Source organism: Trichechus manatus, unplaced genomic scaffold (genome assembly GCF_000243295.1).
Source record: "Trichechus manatus latirostris isolate Lorelei unplaced genomic scaffold, TriManLat1.0 scaffold00156, whole genome shotgun sequence".
NCBI classification, from domain to species: domain Eukaryota; kingdom Metazoa; phylum Chordata; class Mammalia; order Sirenia; family Trichechidae; genus Trichechus; species Trichechus manatus.
The window spans coordinates 1,551,679-1,566,603 of NW_004444092.1; the positions used below are offsets into that span (position 1 = coordinate 1,551,679).

General features: G+C 34.5%; 1 protein-coding gene across 1 annotated transcript in view; it reads right to left on the bottom strand.

The window, feature by feature from the left end:
• The window catches only part of GLCCI1 (glucocorticoid induced 1), a 113,310-nt gene that overhangs the window by 18,672 nt on the left and 79,713 nt on the right, over positions 1-14,925 (bottom strand). The window contains exons 5-6 of the mRNA XM_012558299.1: positions 10,741-10,854; positions 6,259-6,411 (exon numbers count right to left, since the gene is read on the bottom strand). Of these exons, the coding sequence (XP_012413753.1) occupies positions 6,259-6,411; positions 10,741-10,854 (267 nt within the window). The remainder of the gene's footprint in view (positions 1-6,258; positions 6,412-10,740; positions 10,855-14,925) is intronic.

A 14,925-nucleotide genomic window follows, 5' to 3' on the forward strand; every position in this document is an offset into this window, starting at 1 on the left:
TCAACGGAGGATATTAACATAACTCAGAACAATTCTACTAATGTGGTATCCAACTTAGCAGGACTACTCAATTTTGCTTAGTTCTAATGCACTGTTCTGAGTGGCAAAAATAAGAAAAGGAAACTAAAATTGTAAAACCATGTATCTTGAACTTACAGGGACCTCAGAGAACACTAATTCAATGTCTTCACGTTACATAAGGAACCTACAGTTAAGAGCTCCTAGTGACATGGCTAATTGAGCAGGAGCTCTGCTGCAGTGGATTCTCTTCTAGTGTACTATCCTGCATTCTCCTCATTTGTGTACTAACAAAGTGAGGTCAGCAAATAAAATTCTATGTATTAAATTCTTTCTTAAATAATCTAAAATAATTTTGTTATTATACTAACAAGATTGCAATGCTAGAGAAAAGAACTAAGATTTTTAGTTTATGTACAACTTATTTTCACTATTAAGTGTACTTTTGCTCTTACTCTGAGCTTTGTCATCCAAAGTTCTCAGAAACATTGCCAAAAGGAAAATGTAGGAAGAAAAAATTAGACAAGATTCCAAATGTATCAATTTTTCCATAAGGAACAAACAAGGTTGAAACCCTTATACCTACTGTCAAAATTTCATTTATCTATGCAATGCTACTAAACCAAAATAATACCAACTTTACAACCTGACAATTGCTACTCAATTGTAAAGAAAATATTCAATTATTTCAATATCAATTCATTTTGTAAACAAATTTTAAAAAGTAAAACTTTCCAATTTAGGAAGGAAACAAAAGAAAATCTACTTGAGCAAACTCTGAAAATATTACTTTTATAAAAGTGTCAATATTGTTAATTAGTAAAAAAAATCAATCTGCAGCTAAAAAAAAGAGTTTAAGAATCTGAGTAGTGTTTTATTCATGTCCTATTTGATAAACACAATCTTAACATATTCCCAATTTCTTAAGCTATAACTTGATAATCTGTACCAATTCCCTTCACCAACTTTTGTTTTATTGGGGAGTAGAAGAATTAGAAGAACAAAACATGTTTTAGAAATCTATATATTTACACAAAATAGAAATGGGAAATATAAAGGCTTATATTAGAAAGAAGTTATCTACTATTACCAATATTGATATACTTAACAGGATAATTTTCTTTAACTATGGGAAGACTCACTAATGAGATGATTATTTTGATTTATTAAAACTTTTAAAAGTACCTCATCATAAATCTAAATGTTAATATTTTAGTTATAAATTTATCGGTCATTCTAAAATAATTCTGAAATTAGAACATGCCTTATTTAAAAGTAAAACAGTAAGCAACTTTTATATTTTAGTATAGTTTTGCTTTGAAATTCTTCAGTAGTCAGCAAATATGTGAATGATTAGCTCATCCTTCAGAAATCTGGCCAATTTCACTTCCTTACATTATTTCCTTAAACTTTACTTCATCTATAAAGGGAACAATTTAAGGGTAAACAGCTAAGAGAAAGTGTAATTTACAAAAGGTACCTTTATAACATAACAGATATAAAAATTTAACAGGGAGAGTAAAATGGCACAACCTTTGGGAGGATAATTTTGGTCACATACATTGAAATTTAAAATGTAGAAATGCTTTGACTCACCAATCTCACTGCCAGATTTATCTGCAAGAGTACACAGTATTTTCTAAAGTACTGCTTATGATGATAAAAAACTACAAGCTGAATGTCCATCAATAGGGGACTTGTAAAATGAATTACGGTACATTCATTCATACGATTTAGTCTATACTAGTACACACACCAAGTACCTGAAAGTATATACAAGAAATTATGAATAATGCCTAGATCTGCTGAGTAATAATAAGTACTATAAGGGAAATTATGTTTTTATTTTATAAATACAAAATTAATTTTGAAACTAAAAACCAGTTTTAAAAGCTATGCATTATCTGAAGGAACCAAAAGACATTTGACATAAATTAAATCATATTTTAATTCTAAAGAAGCATGAAATGATTAAGCCAAAGCCTATTATTTGTGGTTTCTTTTGATGAGTATACCTTTAAAAATGTGGTCAAATATAAGTTACATGCAGTGGTGTCCAGATTTCTTTTCTGGAAGGTTAGTAATTTAAAAAGTACTTTTAATTAATTTAAAATGGATCAAAGATCTAAATGTAAGAGATAAAACTATAAAACTTTTAGAAGAAAACACAGGAATAAATCTTTCTGACCATGTACTAGGCAATCCTGTCTTTATAATGACACCAAAAGTATAAATAGCAAAATGAAAAATGAATAAATCGGATTTTATCAAAATTAACAATGTTGTACTTGAAAGGGTACCATAAAGTAAGTTAAAAAACAACTCACAGAATGCGAGATATTTTCAAATCATATATAAGTGATTTGTATCTAGAAAATACAAATAATTTCTCATAAAACTATATACAAATGACCAATGTTGTTGTTGTTAGGTGCCTTCAAGTTGGTTCTGATTCATAGCGACCCTATGTACAACAGAACAAAACACTGCCTGGTAATGTGCCATCATCACAATCACTGCTGTATTTGAGCCCATTGTTGCAGCCACTGTTGAGGGTCTTCCTCTTTTTTTCACCGATCCTCTAGTTTACCAAGCATGATGTCCTTCTCAAGGGACTGGTCCCTCCTGATAACATGTCCAAAGTTCATGAAACAAAGTCTTGCCATTCCTCACTTCTAAGGAGCATTCTGGCTGCACTTCTTTCAAGACAGATTTGTTCATTCTTCTGGCAGTATATTCAATATTCTTCACCAACATCATAATTCAAACACATCAATTCTTCTTCGGTGTTCTTTATTCAATGTCCAGCTTTCACATACATGAGGTAATTGAAAATACCATGGCTTGGGTCAGGAGCATCTTAGTCCTCAAAGTGACATCGCTGCTTTTTAACACTTTAAAGAGGTCTTCTGCAGCAGATCTGCCCAATGCAACATTTCCTTTGATTGCTTAACTACTGCATCCATGGGCGTTGATTGTGGATACAAGTAAAAGGAAATCCTTGCCAACTTCAATATTTTCTTCATTTATCATAATGTTGACTACTGGTCCAGATATGAGGATCTTTGTTTTCTTTATGTCAAAAGGTATAATCCATACTGAGGGCTGTAGTCTTTGATCTTCATCAGTAAGTGCTTCAAGTGCTCTTCACTTTCAGCAAACAAAGTTGTGTCATCTGCATATCGCAGGTTGTTAATGTGTCTTCCTCCAATACTGACTGATGCCATGTGCTTCTTCATATAACAGCTTCTCGGATTATTTGCTCAGTATACAGACTGAGTAAGTATGGTAAAAAGATACAACCTGATGCACACCTTCCCTGATTTTAAACCACACAGTATCCTCTTGTTCTGTTCAAACGACTGCCTCTTGGTCTTAAGTGCTCCACATGAGCACAATTGTTTTGGAATTCCCATTCTGCCCAATGTTATCCATAATTTGTTATGATCCACACAGCTGAATGTCTTTGCATAATCAATAAAACACAGGTAAACATCTTTCTGGTATTCTCAGCTTTCAGCCAAGATCCATCTGACATCAGCAACAATATCCCATGTTCCAAGTCCTGTTCTGAAATCTGGCTTGAATTTCTGGCAGTTCCCTGTCAATGTACTACTGCAACCATTTTTCAATTATCTTCAATATAATTTTACTTGTGTGTGATATTAATGACATTATTCAATAATTTTCACATTCCATTAGATCCCCTTTCTTTGGAATGGGCACGAATATGGATCTCTTCCAGTCAGTTGGCCGGGTAGCTGTCTTCCAAATTTCTTGGCACAGATGAGTGAGGGCTTCCAGCATTGCATCCATTTGTTCATGAGCAAGTTTCAGAGTCTCTTCTGACATCTATTTTGGCTTTTTTTTTCCTTTTCTGTCTTTTCAATGACCTTTTGCTTTCTTCATGTATGATGTCCTGGATGTCATCCCACAACTTGTCTGGTCTTCAGTTATTAGTGTTCAATGTGTCAAATCTATTCTTGAGATGGTCTCTAAATTCAGGTGGGACATATTCAAGGTCATACTTTGGCTCTCGTGGTCTTATTTTAATTTTCTTCAGCTTCAACTTGAACTTGGATCTGTTACCTGGCCAGCCCCTGGCCTTGTTCTGACTTACATTATTGAGCTTCTCCATCGTCTCTTTCCACAGACGTAGTCAATTTGATTCCTGTGTGTTCCATTCAGTGAGGTCCACATGTATAGTCACTGCTTACGTTGTTTAAAAAGGTATTTGCAGTGAATAAATTGTTGGTCTTGCAAAATCGTATCATGCAATTACTGCATCATTTCTATCATCAAGGCCATATTTTCCTACTGATAGCCTTCTTTGTTTCCAACTGCCGCATTCCAATCACCAGTAATTATCAATGCAACCTGACTGCACGTCTGATCAACTTCAGACTGTAGAAGTTGGTAAAAATCTTAAATTTCTTCATCTTTGGCATTAGTGGTTAGTACATAAATTTAAATAGTCATATCAATTGGTCTTCCTATCACTTACAGCACTGTATTTCAAGATAGATCTTGAAATGTTATTTTTGAGGATGAATGCAACGTCCTTCCTCTTCAATTTGTCATTCCTGGCTTAGCAGACCATATGATTGTCTGATTCAAAATGGCCAATACCAGTCCATTTCAGCTCACTAATTCCTAGGATATTGATCTTCAAGCATTCCATTTCATTTTTGACAACTTCCAATTTTCCTTGATCCATACTTTTGTACATTCCACATTCCAATTGTTAATGGATGTTTGTGGCTCTTTCTTCTCATTTTGAGTTGTGCCACATCAGCAAATGAAGGCCCCATGTGCTTGACTCCATCCAGGTCATTAAGGTCGACTCTACTTTGAGGAGGCAGCTATTCCCCAGTCATATTTTGAGTGCCTTCCAACCTGAGGGGCTCATCTCCAGCACTATATCAGACAATATTCTGCTGCTATCCGTAAAGTTTTCACTGGTCAATTTTTTCAGAAGTAGATCACCAGGGTCTTCTTCCCGGTCTGTCTTAGACAGGGAAGCTCTTCTGAAACCTGTCCACCATGGGTGACCCTGCTGGTATTTGAAATACCAGTGGCATAGCTTCCGGCATCACAGCAACACGCATGCCACCACGGTATGACAAACTGACAGACGATGGCCAATAAGCACATGAAAAGATGCTCAACATCATTAGTCATCTGGGGAATGCAAATCAATAACGATGAGATACCACTTCACACTCACTAAGATGGCTATAATCAAAAAGTCACATAATTACAAGTGTTGGAGAAGATGTAGAGAAAGTGAAACCTTCATACACTGGTGGTAAGAACGTTAGATGGTGCAGCCACTTTGGAAGACAGTCTGGCAATTCCTCAAATGATCAGACATAGTTACCAGAAGACCAAGCAATTCTACTCCTAGATATACATCCAAGAGAAATGAAAATATATGTTCATACAAAAGCCTGTACATAAATGTTCCTAGCAGCATTATTCATAACAGCTAAAAAGTGGAAACAACTCGAATTCTGTCAATTGATGAATGGATAAATGAAATGTGGCATAAGCAACTGAGGATTATTTGGCAACAGAAAGGAATGAAATACTGATATATGGTTCAATATGGATGAACCTTAAAAACATTATCCTAAGTGAAAGAAGCCAGTCACGAAGGCCACATATTGTTTATGATTCCATTTATATGAAATGTCCAAAACTGGCAAATCCACAGATTCAGAAAATAGACGTGGTTGCCTAGGACTGAGCGGTTGGAGGGAAACAGGTATGACTACTAAAGGGTATGTATCAGTTTTATCTTTGGAATGATGGAAATGTTCTAAAATTGACTGTGGTGATGGCTGCACAATTCTATGAATATACTAAAATTCACTGAATTGTATGCTTTAAATAGCTGGATTGTACAGTATTTGAATTATATCTCAACCAGGAAAAAAAAAAAATCACATCGCCGACAAGTCCATTCCAATGCATAGTGACCCTACAAGACAGGGTAGAACTGCCCCCACAGGATTTCCAAGGCTGTAATCTTTATGGAAGCAGACTGCCATTATCTTTCTCCCGTGGAGCGGCTGGTGGATTCAAACTGCTGACCTTTTTTGGTTAGCAGCCAAGCACTTAACCACTGCATCACCAGGGCTCCTTCTATCTCAATAAATCTATTACCAAAAAAAGTACATTTGCGATAGTTCACAATATTAAAGAAAAAAAGTTTTCAAAAGTTCCTTGCAACCTTACCTTAGACACTTCCTCCTTCCCATTATTTTCTTTAATGAATACCTTTTCTAATTCAGGACTTATTCCTTCTACATTGCAGGGCACACGTGAAGCAGATGATTTTGGCACTGATATATTTGACAGTGGCATAGCGACTGATCTTGATCCAGTAGCCTAGAAGACAGAAGATAAGATGGTGTCAAATTATTTATGGTCAAAGAAATCAAGAACTAAAGAGTAGGGTAAATCTTCAAATCTAAACTTAATAAACAGTTTTTTGATATTTCAAATACAATATAAATTCAGATGCACATATATAAAGTTAGGTTTTAAAGTAAAGACGTAAGGTAAAAATTCCAAACCAATAAAGCCCAAATCTGCTGCCGTCGAGTCGATTTCGACAATGTATGATTGTATCTTATACTGAATGACTGAAGTTGCCTTGATTCATAATGAGATGGACTGCTAATCACTGGTTAACACATTAATAATATTTCCCATACCAAGTGCTATGCTTCTGTTATATGTGAATTACAGCGTGTTCCTGTCCTTTGTCTCTTACTGATGCTTAAGAGTTTTCATATTATAGCTTTAACTCTGTCATACATTTACTGTTTCTTTTAGTATAAAGTATTTTTCTTTTAGTACTTTTATGGTTTTATGTTTCATATTTAAATACTTATAATGATATTTTCTGTGTATTATATGATGAAGAAAACTTACTATACTCTCCCATATAGCAATCCAACTACCCTACTTCTTTATTATGAATTCTATCACTGATTTCCTTGAGCTGTTATCTGATAATGTCTATAACAAGAGCTATACTTTAACTGCCCCTAATTTTACAGTACATCTTAGTATCCTGTCCTGTAGGGGAAGTTTTTCAAATTTTCTTTTCTATCAGTTGACATTACTTTTTCCATGTGCTCTTTGGAAACAACTGTTCAAATAATAAAAACAATTGCTTGTGAATTTCCACTGGAACTCATTTTGTACATTAATTTGGGATAAAGTGGTATTTCAAAAATATTGTCTTCCCATTGATGAATGTGTTAAGGCTTTATATTTATGTCTCTACTTTCTATTTCATATCCTCAATAAAGTCTTAAAGTTTGCATATTTCTTTTAAGTTTAAATCCAGGCATTTTTTTAAAATTATATTTTCTAACTTGTTATTGTTAGTGTAAAACTACTGATTTTTGTATGTTTATATTTTACTGAATCATCTCATTAACTTATCAGTCTGCCCCTCCCCCTTTTTATTATGGAAAACGCAAACATAAATATAATTAGAATAGCATAATGAACCCTAATGGGCACATCATCCAGCTTCAACAATGATCAACATTTGCCAATCTTGTTTCATCTTTTTTTTGTTGATGTTGCTGGAGTATTCTAGACTTCACATTTTATCTACAAATATTTCAGTATGCACAGACAGACTGCTGCCATTGAGTTGACTCTGACTTATGGTGACCTCATGTATAACAGAAGGAAATGCTGCCTGGTTCTGCATCATCCTCATGATTGCCAGCATGTTCAAGTCCATCGTCCATTGTTGTGGCTACTGTGCCAATCCATCTCACTCAGGGTCTTGCTCTCATTGGACTTCTACTTCTCTGAAAAGATGATGTCCTCCAGCCATTGATCTCTCCTAATGGTGTGTCCAAAGTCAAGTGAGTCAAACAATGTTCACTGTGATCTATAAGGTTTCCACTGTTTAATTTTCATAAGCAGATCACCAGACCTTCCTTTCTAGTCTGTTAGTCTGGAAGCTCCACCGAAACCTGGCCATGATGTGTGACCCTGCTGGTATTTAAATACCGGCGGCATAGCTTCCAGAATCACAGCATTGTGCAAGCCACTACAGTATGACAAACTGACAGACGGGTGGTATTAAGTATATACAGCTAACACAAAATTATTTTTAAGCATAATCACAATACCAGAAAATTTAATCTAAATTGAGAACAAGTGCATGTCTTTTTTTTTTATGTCGAGTCAATGGAGCTAGTATAAGTACACTGAACTCCTAGAGGAAAAGTGCTTGCAATAGATAATATGCTAATTCAACAAGATTAAGATGAAAAAGAAAGGCATATGTGAATTTTCACTTGAAATGTCTGAGGTTTGCCAGTTGTCTGTTTCTCTAACAGCTTTACTGAGGTATAATTTGCATACAATAAAATCCTCTCTTTTTAAGGGAGGAGCTCATTGAGCTTTGTTAAATATACAAAGTCATGTAATTATCAGTACAATCACATTTTAGAACGTTTTATTATCCAAAAAAATTTCCTAGGCCTCTTTCCAGTCAATCCCTTCCCCCAATACTTTGTCATTATAATTTTACCATTTTTAGAATATAATATAATGACTCATACAGTATGTTGTAGCCTTTTACTCCTTGGCTTCTTTCACTTAGTATGATGCTTTTGAGATTCAGCTATGTTGTATGTATCAGTAGTTTGTTCCCAATTAAGATTAAATTCTTGGGAATTGTGATAATGCTGAAAAATAATTATCTCTTAGTTATACATACATACCACTACCCATCTGTCAGTTTGTCATACTGTGGTGGTCTGCGTGATGCTGTGATTCTGGAAGCTATGCCATTGGTATTTAAATACCAGCAGGGTCATCCATGGTGAACAGGTAAATAGTATTCCATTGTATGGATATATCGTTATGGTTAGTCATTCACTAGTCGATGTATATTTAGTTGTTTCCATGAACATTCATGTACGAGTCTTTGTGTAGATATATGCTTTCATTTCTCTTGAAGAGATATCAAATGGTGGAATTTCTGGGTTGTATGGTAACTGCTAGAGACCCTAGATGGCACAAAGGGTTAAAACGCTTAGCTGCTAACTGAAAGGCGGGCGGTTTGAATCCATCCAGAGGTGCCTTGGAAGAAAGGCCTGCTGATCTACTTCTGAAAGATCACAGCCACTGAAAATCCTCCAGAGCACAGTTTGACACACATAGGATCGCCATGAGTCAGAATTGACTCCATGGCAACGGGTTTGGGTTTTTTAGTTTTATGGTAAGGGTAGGTTTAACTTTTTAAGAAAATGTCAAATTGTTTTCCAAAGTAGCTGTACCATTTTGTGTTCCCACCAGCAACATCTGACTCTTCTAGTTGTTCTACATCCTCATCAACATTTGGTGGTATCGTCAGTATTTTTAATAGTTTAGTTCATTGATTCTGATTTTCTAAATATACAACATCACATACAAACAGTGATACCAATTGTTTCTTTTTCTTACTGCCTCGTCTAGAACTTTTAAATTAGTAGCAAATATTAGCAGCAATTACAGTCATCTGTGACTTATTCTTTATTTTAACAGTAACGCTTGCAATACATATTGCTAGGGTCTCACTACATGTGCTCTTAGTGACAATAGAAAATGTCCTATTTTTAGTTTAATAATAGTTTTTTTTTTTTTTTTTAAACCACAAAGGGATATTAAGTTTTATCAAGTGTTGGTCAGCATTTAGAAAATCAAATGATTTTCTATTTTGACTTTCAGATGCAGCAAACTACATTAATACACTTCCTAACTAGATAATGAAAAAGGAAGACAGAAGAAGAATTGATACATGCCAACTGTGGTGTTGGAGAAGAATACCAAATATACTGCGGACTGCCGAAAGAACCAACAAATCAGTCTTAGAAGAAATACAACCAGAATAGTCCTTAGAACTGAGGATGATGAAACTTTGACTTGCTTACTTTGAACATACCATCAGGAAAGATCAATTGCTAGAAAAGGACATCATGTTTGGAAGAGGACCAACAAAAAACAATGGAAACTCTCAGTAAGATGAACTGGCACAACAACCAAAACAATGGATTCAAACATACCAACAATAATGAAGATGGTGCAAGACTGAGTAATGTTTCATTTTGTTATACATAAAGTCATCATTAGTCAGAGCAGGCTCAATGGAAACCAACAAGGTTGAACCATGCTTACATTTGTTTTGATACATTACTTGGGCTTCTTTTGCTACACTACTATATTTGTTAAGATTTACATCAACATTCATGAGTGAACTTGGTCTAGAGCAGCATTTCCCAAATTTTGTTTCACAGGATATGTTAATACATGTTTCTGGGAAAAAAATCTCTTATCCTCACATTTCTTCATATGTAAAATACAAAGTGTTACAGAGACAAACTGATTAAGGAACTGTTAAAGAGTATTAAATGAGATAAGATCTATAGTTGCTCAGTAAATGAATGAGCTAGGATTTCAGCCCAGGTTAGTATCATCCTCGAGATCAACAGACTCTGTTATCTTTGTTATTAAATGAGAAGGTTAAGCATATGGTTTAAAACAAAACACAATACCTCTTACAACAATTTAAGAAACAGCAGCAGTTAGTAGAGCTAAGCATTTACATTATTAAATTATTTTTTAATCGTAAAATAATGTATTCGTTCTTCATGAGGAACAAAAAGCAACTATTCAAATCTGGACAAGAAGTTAGCCTACCTGAGTGTGACTGATTGCTACATGGTTGCCATGGAGAGGTGACTGACGATCTTTCTCCTTACTGTGACGGCTGCTCTGTTTACTGCGCTGTAGTTGTTGCCTCAGTTTGGCAATCTGCTTGGCGGGGAGAAGGGAAAGCAAGAAGACAACAAAAGTGAATACCAATTTTTAAGTATTTATTTCTTTAAGTTAATAAATGAATTATTTTTCTCAAAGGGTTCAAGAAAAGATATTTCACCACAATGATTTATTCTTCCAAGTTTTTATGATTAAGAGTACTGAAAATGAGAAATAAATATATTCTACAAATGCTTCACTTCTGTAATTTGAAAATGTTGTTGGTAAATATGTAGACTAATTTCTCCAAATTATTTCAGATTTTACCTCTGTAACATCAGAAATATCTTCCTTTTTAAAAACCTGTTTTAAGGTGAAAAACTAATATTTCACATGCCTACTGACTGAAGTCAAACATGATCTCTTAATACAGGGGCCAAATTAGTTTCTAAGTTCTGGTCTAACATAAACAAAATAGATCTGTTTTATCAATTACTAAACACTTTAAAATTCAAAATCCCACCATGGTGAAAATCAAAGCAATTTAGTACTAGCACCTTATTAGCATTTAATATCTTATCATATATTACTAATTAGTCACAAAACTTTTAAAAACAAATATAATTTAGAGTATAAACGTGTTGCCATTGAGTCGATTACAAGTATATTCTCTCCTAAATGGAAGGGTCACACTCCCAGGCTTAAGAGAAAAGTCATTACTACAATAAGCCTTGTAATTCATATTCACCTATATATTTTAGGTGATGTGTAATATGCTTAAAGTATACTAAATCAGGAGTAAAAAACTCCTGAGCATTTTAAACAGAACCACTAGCAATTTTGGGGAAGTCATTTAATATTGGTATTATTTTCAATTGTAGAAAAGATGACGTTAATCAATTAACAACTGTTCCCAGAACACTTACGGTGGACCTAGTTTTATGTTATCTAATAGGCAAAGTATAGATACAAAGTCAGTAAAAAATATACTGATTTCCTCAGAGAGACAGAAAAATACAATGTATTATGATATTATCTAAATACTTACCTTGAATAACCATGGTAATAACAATAAACAATTACTATTAAAGCCAATAAAAGCTTGAGGGAAAAAATATATAAGGCTGTTAGGAAAACTTTTGTTTTTACCTGTGGCAATAGCAAAAAAGAAACATCATGGAAGGATATAAAACACTCAGGCAAAGAAATAATATATACTCTTCCTACTATATTAAGACCTTTACATCCCTTTAGTCTTTTAAAGTTCTTTGTAGCTTATAGACCTCTCAACACAATGTCCTTGCAAAAGATGTACCAGTAAAATTACCTACATTATTATTTGAGTTCCCTGCTCTCTGTTGAAATAACATCGTTTTCTTCTAGAGAACATTAACTTACATGAGAAAAGGAATCAAAATTAGGTGATCATTACATTATTCCTATGATAAAAAACAAATAGGATTTCAAATTGAACAAGCCATTTAATTAGCATAGAGCTATAAAGTTAAGTGTTTTCTGAATATTATGATGTTTTAATGATGATTCAAAACCAAAAAGAACTTGCATAGAAGAGCCCACAATGCCTAGAGGTTAATCAAGCCAATTTGTATTCATTCATTTTTAAAATAATCTTTAAAAAACAAAATAAAAATAACCTTAAAATTGTTCACTCCTACTCACTCTATTTTAAAGGCCTCTGAGACATCAAAATAAGCCAGAAAACTTTTTGTTCCAAGCTGGTCTTACAAACCCCCAAAATAAAAACATACATTATGCTGCATACTTTACTTTGCTTAGGATACCAGCTTAAATAATGCAACCTTATAGTTTTCACAACACTGTTCACCTTTGGAATGTAACATGTAATGCTCTTATTTTACAATTCAGTAGGGATTAAAGTATAAGGGAAACACATCCTCCTAAATATACAAATACTTGGAACATTACAAATTTAAATCAAGAAGTATGGGAAACGGAAGCAAGATTATTACCCTATAAGTCCTCCTTTGCTTCAGAAAGAAGTGGTTCCTGTATTATTTACACCACATTAAGAAGAAAGGCATGCCTACAAAACAAAGTATCTGCAAGTACTCTCGCTTTCCACATCTTTTGCTTAGGCTTTCCCTTTGATGCCAAAGAGTCCACGGTTATCTGAAGTCATCTCTTCTCCCCAACCTCAGTTCAGGTGAGAGTAAACACAAAGTGTCTCTGGGAGGAAATGGCAAAAGGAAGTTGTAATCCTTCTCTGCACACATCCCTCTCACCTCATCTACAACTCTGAACCTCTGCCCAAAACAGCCTCTCTAAGCCCACATTCCATCACATCATGCAGAAGCTTTTGGTCCTCACTTCAGTGAGCCTACCCACTCTAATTATGATGATGCAATAGCCAACATAACCTTCCTTTAAAGAGTGATTCAATGCTTAGCGGACAGTAAGCTTCTGTTAAGGGTGATAGTATAAATTTGGAACAGATGAGGGTATTGGTTGAACAACACGAACATAAAAAAATTAATGCCAGTGAACTGTGCACTTGAAGACTGCTGAAATGTCAAGTGTTTTGTTACATATACATTTACTACAATTAAAAAAAAAAGGGGGGGAGGGAAGGATATTAAGTGATACTAAATGTAGATTTTTCAACTAAACTATAGATAAAGTTTACTTTGTATTTCTAAATATTTATCAGCTATTCTGTGGCATTAAGAAAAAATCAAGAGGGAAGAAGAAAGACTTCTTTAAATATGAAAAGAGTCCCAACCACATTAGCTCCAAGGTTTAACAAAAATAGGGAGTAAGTGACCCTGGGTCACAAAGGAGGAAAAATAATTGTAGAGGGAATAATTAGCATAAACACGAAGAAAAGACTAAAACAGTTGTGGAATCAGATTAAGAAAAACATGGACTGGCTCCACTTAAAATCTGAGAACTAGGAACACATTTTATTGTAATTCTTTGGAAACTTGGTAAAGCTGCCTTGTTTATTTGCTATTTTTGCACTGCTTGTTTCCCCTACTACTGACAGCATTTCAAAACAAAATAAAATTCTTAGCCTCAAAAGACTTACTGAGTTCTTGCCTCAGGGACTGAAGGGGAAATATTCAAGATCCTGGGGCTTCAGGAAGAAAAGGAAAAAGAGAGGAAGATGAAGAAGGAAAAGAAGAGGGAGAGAAGAGAGCCACCTAAAACCAGGAAAAATATTACAGGTTATTACTAGCAAGAGATCTGGTTTCCTTAGTTAATCCTTCTTACCTACAGACACCTTTGCACCAAGATGCAAGTACAAGCATCAGCTATAGCTGGAAATTCCAATAATTCTTTATTTCTGATATAAGAACAAGATGGGAGATATGCTGTTGTCCCAAGACAGAACCCTCAACAGTATTTCCTATAGAAAGACAGCTACACACAGTGCTTGGAGTCTATCTCACTGTTATAGGGAAACTAGATTCCACAAAATTAAGTTTCAGTGGAAAAATATATCCTGGCTTTCAGACACCTAACTTATAACCAAACTTTAGGACATAAACTAATTTTAAGGGCTTCTCCAATTTAACAGAAACATGTTTTTGAAAGGAAAGGGCACAATGTATAATTATAGATAATTTGTATTCAGTAGTTAGAAATGTTGAACATTTAAAGATAACCTGCCTTGTGCTGCCATTTTTGGTTGAACAGTTTGAATACTAAGCAAGTATTAAGACACTAGGGCTGAAGGGATAAATAAGGACTGAAATCCAGGCCAGACCAAGCTCCACCCAGCAAGCTGTAAGTCTTGGCACAACACCGAAGCTGCCTGAAAGCCGTTTTCTTCACTCAAAGGCACTATCCCTTTTTAAAAATCTCATGTTTGTAAGGCAGGATCCACTCAAAGATTCCCTATAGGCTAGTATCCATCCAGAACCTGGTAGACACAAGCTAGAATAAAAAATCACAGCTATGATTTTTTATCTTTTAAAAATAAAGCAATGAGAAACTATTCTGTAAACCATCACCTAAAGTACAATAAAATAAATAAATAAAGTAGATCCCCTTGAGAACAGGAACCAGACAAGGATGCCCTTTATCACCACTCTTATTCAACATTGTGCTGGAGGTCCTAGCCAGAGCAATTAGGGTAGAAAAAGA